This window comes from Cyprinodon variegatus, unplaced genomic scaffold (assembly GCF_000732505.1).
Source record: "Cyprinodon variegatus isolate N-32 unplaced genomic scaffold, C_variegatus-1.0 Scaffold208, whole genome shotgun sequence".
NCBI classification, from domain to species: domain Eukaryota; kingdom Metazoa; phylum Chordata; class Actinopteri; order Cyprinodontiformes; family Cyprinodontidae; genus Cyprinodon; species Cyprinodon variegatus.
Window position 1 is genome coordinate 76,844 of NW_015150661.1, and position 12,174 is coordinate 89,017.

General features: G+C 38.8%; 2 protein-coding genes across 3 annotated transcripts in view; both read right to left on the reverse strand.

Moving 5' to 3' along the window:
• Positions 1 to 154: 154 nt before the first annotated feature.
• LOC107088158 (bcl10-interacting CARD protein-like) lies at positions 155 to 5,180 on the reverse strand. 2 transcript variants are annotated; one of them, XM_015380140.1, is made up of 5 exons: positions 5,040 to 5,180; positions 3,719 to 3,875; positions 3,309 to 3,377; positions 1,551 to 1,616; positions 155 to 1,470 (listed from the first exon to the last, which is right to left on the reverse strand). In XM_015380140.1, exons 1-5 carry the CDS (start codon positions 5,121 to 5,123, stop codon positions 1,358 to 1,360), a joined length of 489 nt encoding a protein of 162 aa, XP_015235626.1. In that variant the 5' UTR covers positions 5,124 to 5,180; the 3' UTR covers positions 155 to 1,357. The 2 variants fall into 2 exon arrangements, with proteins under 2 accessions (XP_015235626.1, XP_015235627.1); XM_015380141.1 differs by lacking the exon at positions 3,309 to 3,377.
• Positions 5,181 to 6,947: 1,767 nt separating this feature from the next.
• The window catches only part of LOC107088156, a 5,912-nt gene continuing 685 nt past the window's right edge, over positions 6,948 to 12,174 (reverse strand). Inside the window, exons 2-5 of the mRNA XM_015380139.1 lie at positions 10,045 to 10,239; positions 9,429 to 9,573; positions 8,030 to 8,197; positions 6,948 to 7,949 (exon numbers count right to left, since the gene is read on the reverse strand). Coding sequence (XP_015235625.1) covers positions 7,637 to 7,949; positions 8,030 to 8,197; positions 9,429 to 9,573; positions 10,045 to 10,239 — 821 coding nt within the window. The 3' untranslated portion in view covers positions 6,948 to 7,636. The remainder of the gene's footprint in view (positions 7,950 to 8,029; positions 8,198 to 9,428; positions 9,574 to 10,044; positions 10,240 to 12,174) is intronic.

The following is a 12,174-nucleotide window of genomic DNA, read 5'->3' on the forward strand; positions in this document are numbered from 1 at the left end:
ATTCTATTCTATTCTATTCTATTCTATTCTATTAACTGATTTTCAAGTCTAAGGGAAACAAGGCAGGTTTCTCTTATAATATAGCAGCGTTAAAGAAGAGAATAATTAATATTAAAAAAAAAAGAAACACCAGAACAACCTGGTTGACCCCTGAGGCCGTTTTGTTTTGAATGAAAAACAGCGCCCTCTGGTGTAAAGAGAAATATAACCAACTTCCTTAACCACAGCAGTCAGCTTCAAGCGTCCACAGTAGTAAAGTTCATAAAAATAATAATAATTGAACTTTATTTATCTCATATTGGAGAAATTTACCTTTGCATTCAAACCATACCCTTAGGGAGCAGTGGGCTTCCATCGTGGGGCGCAAGGTGCAATCGGAGGTTAAGTGTCTATATATTTGTTCAATACCACAAATGTATGATGCTGTAAATAAATTTTAGGTACTGTGCATTTAAGAACATGTGTTATAGGGCATGTTAGATGGAAATATTGGCTACTGAAAGAAAGCTCCTGTAGTCTAATTCTAAGTTAAGGTGTTTAAACTCCAGTCTAGTGGGTGCACTGCACCGTTCAGATGATCTTTGGCATTTTGAGGAGATAACATAAGAGCCCCCTCTTATGAGAACTGGAGTTTGGCACTATATAACTGGAAGCAGTTTTTTATAGCAGTACAACTTCACACTAATCGGTTTGACATTTAACAGCTATGTGTGTACACCTAAGATATTTACCAGATAACATTTTTATCTGATTGTGATTCTGGGTCAATGAAAGAAAAAAAGATTGTCTTTAAATACAACAGAAAAATTATCAGGGGATAAAAAAAAAACTGACTTCTCCTACTTTAGGTGTTTAACCCACTGATCATCAACTCCTTCTCCCTTAAGTAAAACATTGGCCAAATGACTTCTCTGGCTATATGATTGCTACATCTCTAATACATGCAAAATGTCTCTCTGAAAACTGTTCCTACAATAAACAGATAGTAGCACCATAACAGCAAAGCTCGGCTGCACATGGGCAACTAGCAGAACAGAGATATTTATGACAAATGAGAAAGATAAAAAAAAAAAAACATTATGTAGCCTGATGTGAACAACAGTCATTGTTATCAGCATTTTACATCACACAAACAGCATAGCCATCTAACCCATAAATGCTACATCTGCTTTTAATTCATAGGTTTGCTTTTCAGTCAAATGTGGTGTAGTTTGAAGTTTTAAAATATTGTTTTGATCGCATTTCTTTTTCACAAAGAACCCAAGCAGAAATGATACAGTTCCCCATGGATGAACACTGGTTTGGCACAGCGAGGGAAAGTGAGCAAAGGTTTGTCCTCTGAAGCTTCCCATCCTCCTTATTTCAACTTTCCGACCTCCACGTAGGAAACAAAAACGTCCTTGGCATCTTTACTAAATCTTATCATAGAGCAGTAAAGCATTGCTTCTGTGCACTTGTGTCTCTGAGATTCTGTTTGTAGAAATAGACGAAAAAAGGGTTAGAGATATAAATAAAGAGGAAATAAAACGTTTTTATTTTGCATGACTCACCTCCATAATAATAGAGAAATGCAATGCCAACCGCCAAGCTAAAACAGCTCAGGAAGAACATCGGTCCTTAAAAGGAAAAGAAAAATGACTCATCTTTTCCAACAAACACTTTAACTACAAGAAAACAAAGTGTGGGAAATCACCTATACCGATATCATAGTCATATTTCAACAGTTTGACTGCTGAGTTTCGATGCACGACAGAGGAAGCTGCCTTTAAACCTGAACTTAACTAACCCATCTAACCAAAGCCCTGGATATAATGGGATGATGAATGGTATAGTGGTACAGTGCAGGGGGGCACTCTGGTGCTGCAGGGGTCAAAAGGTGCGGCAGAGCTCATACAGATTAAGAATGAATTGATCAGAAGAAGCAGAATCCATTCTAACACAAACTATAAGGTTATTACATTAATAAAACACCCATCCAGGAATGTTGCCAAGTGTTATTCCCACAGCTGGAGCCTAAAGACAGAATTAATGTATTTTCTGGGATAGTGAACAGTAACATTATTTTTTTTATCTACCAGAGGTGTCTGTCTATTGCTCAAGCTCTTTTACTTCTGGATAAAGTTAACGTGAGTAAATAAAAGAATCCAGAGGTCAGATTTTGTTAACCATAAGGGTTTAGACATTTGCAAACATATTCATACCCAATGTCATGATCTTGTCACTGATGAATGGATTATTGGTTTAGTTCATCCACCTGCTTAGCTCTGCTCCGTTTTCTATTATCACTCATCAGATCCATCTGTTCCAGTTCCTATTTAAACTGTTTGGCCCCAGCCATAGGTGGCAGATTATTGGAGCTGTAGGCAAGAGGTGCCTAGTGTACCCTGTGTTTTATTCTGATTGCCTGATCCTGACTAGTTTCTGCTCATGTACTCCGGAGTTAACATGCCCCTGTTCTGATCTGTTTGCCTGACCTGTCTTCGGACATCCTTTGGATTCTGCCTTCTAACAACCTTGGATCTGTCTCCTGAACCGGCTTGGATTTCCTTTAGGTACCTCTTCGGATCTCAGTTCTTCTGGCCTGGACTTGTGTTTCCTCATCGACACTGGTTGTTGATTCTCCTTCCGGATACTTCTGCTCTTCCTTGTCTGCCCTGCAGCACCTTTGGCTTCTACTCCTGGAACTCTCTGGGCGGCTTCCGCTGCATGCTGTGGGAAATCATCCAGCTGGATTCCACTCCTTCTTCTTGGCTCAGACTGAACTTAAAAACCAGGTTAGTGACTCACATGCTCACTATCATTCCCCGTCAGAGTTACGTGGTCACTAACCTGTGTTTTTACCTCTACAGAAGATTCCAATTATCTAGTCCACACTGACGAGCTATAGATCAATGAGCAGTTAATGAGCGCTTTTTATAAATCACTTCAGTCTGTCTGCCTGAATTCTGGGTCGAACGTTCTGAGTTCTGACACCCCAGACCTTTTTTCATCTTTTGAAGAGTTATGATGAAAATCCTTGGCATGTTTATAGTCTCTTTTGTAATATCCCAACACAAAACAGTGTGAAATCATGAGTTTGAAGAAAAAGGACACATTTATTTCTTTTCTTCATTCTTTCTCAGTTTCTCAGTTGGAATTAGATTTGAGCTTTTGCTGGATCCTATCACCCAACGATGTTTACTGTGGCCCTATTTTGCAATGCTAAAGGGGGAATGTCTGATCCAGTGCTGAGCTCTGGACAATATTCATGTTCATCTTGTGATCTACTGGACTGCTGGTATTCGGATACATCTTCTCACTGGATTTACCTCTGTTATTAAGCACATATCGCTCTGGGATGACAGCCTTATTAATCGAACCTCTTGAGTCCGGCATCTCTGAGACAGAGAGTCAAAGAGGTTAAACAGCACTAGACAGACTTTAGAAGAACATTGACTACGGCCTTCCATTTTAATACAAAGACTACATTTAAAAAGAAACTCATAAATGTGTTTGTAATTATAACAAAATTATAACCAAAAGTCAGTTCTTAAAACCCACAAGATGACACGTCTAAACACACAACCATGACAAACAGGATATTTGGTTTTAACAGGAAACTGATGTCACATTGTGCTCCACCTTTTCTGCCCCAGTTTACACCTTTTTGAAAATGCTGCATCTGAATTGATAAAACCACAACAGTTTGAGTGAATCTCACTCATTCGCAGGGCTTTACCTCTCTTTCTGGTTCTAGTGGGCAAGCTGAAGTAAATGTCCTCAGCATGAATGTGCAGTGCTCTGTAGAACTCGAAACATGCTTCGTCACCTTTCCCGTGGAGGAACATCAGCAGCTCACGTAGCCTCACCTCAGTAGGGACACTCAGGCTTCTGAACTGCAGAGAGGCAGGAGGCCATTTAGAGGAAATTTCACTGAGCTAGCAGTAATCTTCATCAGATTTTCCTTTAAATAAGGCCTCGGTTAGTTCATTAAACCAAAGACAAAAAGTCTGCGGAAGGAGTGTTTTTTTTTTTTTGTTTTTTTTATTAATTATTTTATATGGGGAGTGTTGGCCCAGTGGTTAGAGCATTGTGCTTGGCTCCCGGAGCTTCTGAGTTCAAGTCCCACTGCTTCCAACAGACTGCCACTCTGGGTACCTGAGCAAGACCTTTAACCCCAGACTTTACTTTTACTTTACCCTTATTTTACTTTTGTAAACTAAAATATTTTCTATTATTCAAGCTTAATATACTATTTGAAATCAAATATACTGTCCAAAGACGTTCTTATGGTTATCAATGAGTTGTGGTTGAATTTCTGAGTTTTTGGAAGCTTACGAGGTCAGATGCTGATGCTGGAAGAGAGGACCTGATTCAAAGTCTGAACAAGGGGTTATTGGTTGAGGTTAGAACTCAGGTCAGGCCAGAATATCTTTACGTCAACATGTCTTTATGGTCTTTATTTTATCCACTTGTGAGCATCTCTGGTGGAAAAGCAAATGGCCATCTCTAAACTGCTCCCAGAGAAACAGAGTAGGTCACAGGAGGTTGTCCCAGATGTTTTGGTATGCTTAAAAATAAAGAGATTCATTTTTACTGCTGAGTCAATTTCAAAAATAGACCTCCATCATAACATATATTTTTTCTTCTTGTCACTCAGATGGGACTAGAAGAAGCTGCATATTTATCTTAAAATCATGTATACTTAAGAGGACAGGGATGGAAAGAAAAGTCCCAAAAACTTGGTAAGAGGCTTTGGGAAAATGTAATTTTAGGTCACCAAATCTTAATAACTAAGATTAGATGCTATATACATGCCAGACATTTTGTTAGGTTGAAATGCCAGGAGAAATACTTTACTTTTAGAGTTTTTTTTAACTCTAAAATATTTTATGTTACAGATTAAACAAATGAAACAAAGATTGGGCATTTTAGCAACAAATACCCCTTGCAGGCTTGGTGTGAAACAAAATATGAATACATGGGAATGTATTGTATTTTGTATTTCAAGTGCAAATATTTGTGGATGTTTACTTGTGCCTAATAATGTATAAAGTGACCTTGCAGGCTTCGTTGTCACTGAGTATCTGGGGGTAGATCCTGTTGAGCTGCAGCACCAATCTGTCGACCAGTTCAGTGTCCATCCTCTGATGAGAGCACAGAAACTGAGCATCGCTGCAGAGCTGCTCATCATAGTCTTCTGTGTCTGGTCAGTACAGATCAAGAGGACATCAGTAAATATATTTTTTTCAGCATGAAAAAAGACCACCCCTATTCTGCTCAAACTGTAGCTCATTAAACACCAGAAGGAATGGGCCCCCTAAGGTACTAAGAACACATTTTGAAATAAAGATTACAAGTAATATTTTTCCTTTTTATTGTTTTAATCTACTAAACAAAAAGCCATGCTTAGGCCTAACAATTTTCCATTGTAATTGATTTAAACAGAGATTTCAACCTTCTTTTAACAAAAAATACCTTCTAGGTTTTTATCCCTTTACAGGAAAAAGCATGTGTGGATTCTCTCCGGGTACTCTGGCTTCCTCCCACAGTCCAAAAACATGACTGTTAGGCTAATTGGCTTCCATAAATTCTCCTTATGTGTGAGTGAATGGTTATTTGTCCTGTTTGTCTCTGTGTTGCCCTGTGATAGACTGGCGACCTGCCCATTGACAACTGGAGATAGGCACCAGCACCCCTTGCGACCCCAAAGTTAATGAACTGACAAAGGAAGACTCGGACAACAACAAAACTAGTGCAAACTGTGCCCACCCGAAATTAACAAACAAGTCTTTATGTCAGCCACGTCCACTTAAAACTTAAAGCAACACATTGAGTTGACCTCCTGCACCTCCTGGATATTCAAAACTGTTTTTGTTTTTTATTTTATTTTGTTTTTAAAATTTAAATAAGAACATAAGAAAATTAAAATTATGAACATGTATAGTTTTCTTATATGTTCTAAATATGTTCTCCTCTTCACAAACTGTATTTTTTATAATTGTTTAGACTTTTAATTTCTCCTGTATTTTCTGGCCTTCTTGTAATTTTGTGAGATGTATCTTTATGCACCTCCTGGATATTCAAAACTGTTTTTGTTTTTTGTTTTATTTGATTGGCGAATGTTACCAGGGCACAGGCTTATATCCCAGGACTAGTGTTCCAGTTAATTGCTCTGGCTATACATATGTGTGTTTCAGACCTATAAAACATATTTCACTGACTTCTGAAAGAAATAAAATGAGCAAAGCTAAGGCTGACTGTTCTGCAACAGCTTTACAAAGCCTAGGTAGTCTATTGAATCCTCATGTAACTCACAATGTTCTGTAAATCCAATGGCTCCTCTCATCTCTTAAAACATTTTAGAAGGTTGACCTCTTGATAAAATGTAGAATGTTCCCAACCAATCAGTCACATTATAAATTATATATTAAAGTTATGCTATATTTAAAATGCTTGCAACATGTGCTTATTTTTGTTTAGTGAGGTTTTTATAGGTAAACACTTCCCACACATAGTAAAAGTAAAAAAAAAGCACCCAATTATCTGCTCAAATTTCTGTCTGCATGATTAATTTCATTTTGCTTGTTTATTTAAGACTTTCATATACGTTAGGAGCAGTACATAGGCAACCTACTGTGTGTCATTTTAGTGGTACACAGCATAAATTGCTACAGAACCACTGCCATCATGCAAACAGACTTCCCTCTCAATGAAAGCATGCAGCTAAATGATTAGTGCAGATTTTATGTCTCGACTTAATCTGGAGATAGAGTTAGCCCTGCTCCGTACATAAATTACTAAGAGGTTTATTGCCACATTTAGCTAAGGATGCAACAAAAATAGTTGGACACTCTGTCTGTCTGTCTGTCTGTCTGTCTGTCTGTCTGTCTGTCTGTCTGTCTGTCTGTCTGTCTGTCTGTCTGTCTGTCTATCTATCTATCTATGCAGAGTAGCCATAGGTCCAAAAACCTTACCTTCGATTGTCAGTCGTGCCATAGCACGCAAACAGCATTTGGGACTCACTTTAAAGTCCCTGGACAGTCTCTGTTGCCTTGTCCCACACCGCGACCTGACTGACCTCCATGGCAGGATAATACTAGATTACACCCAGACAACCAGCTGGGAGGCTGCAGCTTTCAGTAACAAACACTGATTCACTCAGCCGCTGGTACATTTTTACCTATATACCTTCAAAGTGGACATACTTAACAGCACCACTCTATTTTAAAAGGATTTAATAAGTTTGAATCATTATTGACATCATTATGCAGGCATTGAAAGTCAAAACATTTCTAGAGCAGATTCTTGCACATTGATATGTATTTTCCAGTGAACATCCTTAACCTTTAGAGATTTTGTTTTAGGCGTGAAACTGTTTACATCATTTAATGTCAGGATTTTGTATTCCCAGGATGGCAGACATACTAAAACTGCATTGGCTCATAGCTTCCTCCAGGGGGCAGTGTGCTATCACAGTTTGATTTGCAGCAGAAGCTGTGGTGTCAGGTGAGTGTCTATAAACCATAGTACCACAGACTTTCAGGATTTTTGTTTTGTTCCCCAAACATACTGCTTTCTGATGACTCATTTATGAGTTGAAGTTGTTAAACTTAATGCAGTCAACTTAAATCTTTACTCTGTCAGAAACAAAGCTTCACACTGATATGATCTTGATGGAAACTTCTTTGGGGGTTATATTCCTGTTTGTGTTTATATTCCTTGCGTTTCCTGGGGTGACTTCAGACATATTGTACGGCTGTCCCGCATACTGCCACACCTGTCCCGACCCCGGTGCTGAGAAGTGAACCAGTCCTGAGTTTGCAGCTGGACACGGGGAGAGAGGAGGTCCTGGATACTCAGGTGGACAAGCGGACAGGTTTTGGGGTAAAAGGGGCTGGTCATAGTCCTGTCCAGGAAGGGCAGCAAGACGCGGCATTGGGGAACCACTGGCGTACTGCTGCTGACATCTGTAAAGGAGGAGATAGTCATGTTTCTCTGACGCTCCCAAGCAAATTGGAATCTACTTCACTCTAAGATTTGCCTTTACCTGCACGGTCGAAAGTTTTCACACATGACTGGGTTTGCAGTTTCCCACCAAGGTAGCACCTTCTCCTCTGCATTGTTATTGTTGTTGTTCCAGCCTTTATGACTGTAACCAGACCTTCTGTCCTCCTGCCATTGGTCCTGACCCTCCCAGGAGGGACCATCAGACTCTCTGTTACAAAAAGTAATAAAAACTGTTTAGGGAAAATAATCTTGGGGGGGGGGGCACCTCTACTTTTTTTTAATCACATTATCTCAAATATATACTTTGTTATATCTACTAGAAGAGAGAATTCAAAATCCATTAGAGGTTGGAGAGCCTAAAGCAGAAGCTTTAATTCAGACAAACAAAGCAAGGATGGCTTTGGGAGACCTAAACCTTCCAAGTGGTTCCTCCTTTCTTTTGTTCCTCCATCTGTACCAACCCTCTAGGCTCAGTGACAGAGAACCCAGCATTTAGAATATTTGCACATAGATAGATAGCATAGCACAGACGTTGGTCATCAACGTAAGCCAAACCATAAGAAGCACATATTTAAACACATTTATACAGCACTAGGATATCACAATCCTTTGAGTCCTCAACTCTGACCCCTCGCTCAATCATCCTTTCCTTTTTCCAACTTTTCTGATTTCTGTCTGTCCCTTTAGTAACTCTCTAGACATCACCTTGTGGTAAAAATGGGGAAAGTAAGACTTTGTTCTGAGAAGTCCGGTTTGAAGAATATAAAACCCTTGCGTGACAGGGGGACATGTGTGGAAATAGTGTTTTTTTTGTATCATCATTGTGGCAATGACACAAAATAATAATGACTTAAAAATGTGAAAACTGTGTAAAAGGAAAAGGCTGTAAATAATCCTCTTATTGGGAGTTACAACTGTAATTACAGAAATACTGTTGAATAGTTTGAAACCTTGAATGATTACGGCTCCATAATAATCAGTTAGTGGTGGAAAAACAATAAATCCTTGATTTTCAAGAAATTCAGTCTTGGTTATGTGTCATACTGTTATTGGCTGCAGTTATTTCATTTGTATTTGTTTATTCTAACCCGATAATGTTTTTGAGCATTGGAAACTCATTAGTCTTGACTTTATACCCAATAGAACAGCCAATCATGATGATTGGCAGATTATGCACTTTGGAGGTGGGGGGAAAAAACAAAGATAACACTATAAGGAGTTCTTTTTGAACACACAACTTTTGTTGTGTTGTTCTGTCATCTCATATTCCCAAAACTTAGACTTACATTCCTGGTCGTAGTGAGACAAAATACACAGAAGTAATTGTTTCCCATTTAATATCTGTGCAAAAACCGAAACGCCTCCACTTATCCTAGGTGCACGTTGTTGATCACTTAAGACATTGTAAGACAGCAAGACTTGTCCATAAATTCTCTCACCTTTGGTTTTTGCTTTTCTCATCTTCGATGCAGTCCAGTAAACAGCAGGTGATGAAGGCCACAGACATGAGCAGGATTATTCCTGAGCTTATAATGGATGCCAGGACAGCTACACGGAAACCATAGTCCCCATAGGGGGAAAAAGCTGAAGCATAAAAGAAAAATTAATTAATTGATTTGTTTTTGTTTTGTTCTGTGTGCTTAAAAAATCACTAGTCATTAATTAAAATATGGGAATAATGTGAAATCCACCCTGTCCTGGGCTGGTCAATACTCTTTGTGACACATGCAAACACATTATTAAGGTTTGACTGCTGTGGTCCACAGAGACTGGCAGTTTTAAAATAATTTTAAATAATCTTTGTGCCAGCCAATCAAGTAGGATAAAAAACTAAATACATTTTTATTTTTTATTTCCAGGTTTTTTTATTCGTCCTAAAACATAATTATTACTCAGTCTAAGCAGAAACATCAGCATTCCTACTTTTAATGTTGCTATAACACTATTTATTCCATTCTATTATGTATCATCGCATAACTTTACTTATTGTTTTAATTGTTTTCTGCATCAGCAGGCAAATTACATTTTGGTTGTAACTTTTCTGTTGTGACTTACGCTGACAGAAGGCCCTCTCGTCCCATTGAGGGCCGTTGGTGCCCATGATGCACGTAATATTTTTTTCCACCGACCGTTGCCAGGGTGGGCAGAGCAGGGAAATGACTGTGCCCACATTGGTCCCGTTCCCCTTGACGATCCTTTGCCGGCCCACAGCCGGCAGGGGCATCGGGATGCACTGAGCCTGTGGACGGCCTGAAGCAGAGAGTTGGAGGAACTTAACTTTGCACAACAAATACAACTTTTGAAATGGGTTGTGTTGTTTGCATCTAATGTAAATATAATGCATGTATTTCACTAGAAATCTAGTTAGCTGTATGCTGAGATTCAGGGGGAAGCATATGGTCAAAAACCATTAAGGTAGCAGTGGAGTGGAGAAGAGGGTGGCCATTCCTCAGCTATTAGCACTGAGACCCTTTAGGGCTGCTCAGCGGTACGTGACAAAACACAGCCCCCCCCTCAGCCTTGTGCACACTGAATCGGCAGAAACTGTATGAAAACAGGAAGTGTGATAAATCATTGAACATGGCCCCAGAGGTTGGTGGAAACTCACAGGCCATCTGGAACCTAAACAACTGACTGTCATATAGAACAGCATGGTACGCAGCAAACTGCTGGGATGAGCCATCTACTGGATGACTATAAGACGTGATGGGGCAGATCTAACTCTCTAGAACTCTGAGGTAGCATTTATAGTGCAAAAATAAAAAAAGATAACAGTTTTACAACTTTTTTTTTTTTGCTGCATCTGAATACAACCACAAACTTGAATGTATTTTTTTTTGGAAATGAGTGAGGTAGTCCATGACAAATAGTTCATGAAGTTGAAGGATATTAAAATGTTTAAAAGAATTTGGCACTGATAAGTGCAGTGAGCACTGTTATAATGATCCCAAATACTTCGTAAAACAACCTTTCACAACCTTTATAAGACATTTCAATAAACTTCATATTTTGATTATTCAACAGAGGGTCCGCAACCCCTAGGGGGTCTACGGAGGTACTGCATGGGGGTCGCAAAAGTTTTGGTTGATTAGACTTTTTTTAAATACTTCCCACCTGCAAATTTTTCCACTAATTGAAATGTCTTGAAATACACATCAACATGAATTCAACTAAAAAAAATAAGGTAGAAGATGTCTTTCAGTCATCAATGCTCACATTCAGTGACACACAGGAGCTCTTTCAAATCAGAAATCAGAAATATTTTAATAATCCCAGGGCGAAATTACTTTCGTTACATGACTCCATGTGTAAAGGAGTGACTATAGGACCAGTTTAATGTAACACAATTTCATACAATATATATAATTAGGGGGTCCCTGCTTCATCTCGCCATCAGTTTGGGGGTCCTTAGCCTGGAAAACGTTGAAGACCCCTGCTCTAACACATACATATACTTTCATCTAAACAGTTTTTACTGCAGCTTTGCCTCACTTCTATAGCTGTCCTGTACTTTGCTCTAGGCTGACCAGCTTCCCCATTTCTGCTGAATAAAAGGATCCCCCACAGCAAGATGCTGCCACCAATATGTTTCACCATAGAAATTGTGTTTTTAAAGTGTTACAAAATGTTTGTTTTCTCCACAGTCTGAGTTTAGCACGTAAGTCTCACTTCTTGTATATTTTTATCTTCATTTCACTTACAGCAAACTGCAGAAGCCTTTGATGATTTTACTCAAAAGGTCAGATTTGGATTGCACTGACAAAGAGATCTGCAGCTCCTCTAGAAAAAAGTTGCTTCACTGTAACTCACTAATATTCTCTGACCTCTGAGGCCTTCAAAAATGCATGGTGATGCCTTGCATTTCTTTCTTTAGAGGTACTAGCAGACTTTTATTTCTAAAACAAAGTTAAAAAATGTTTATCTTTCTTCTAATTTCACCGTTATACACTATGTTTGGATGTTTCCTATAGTTACATAAAAATCCCAAAGAAATGTCTCAGGTTTGTGGTTTAAGTGAGAAAACGTCAGAGATGAGGTATGAAAAGCTTTGAAAGGCCCTGCATGTGGTAAAAGGAAATTATTTTTTGAACAAAAACTGAATAGAAAGGACAATTGGATAAGCAAATATTTTCTATTATAGGTCAAAACTTAAAATGGGACAAGTGGTATAAAACATGTTGACTG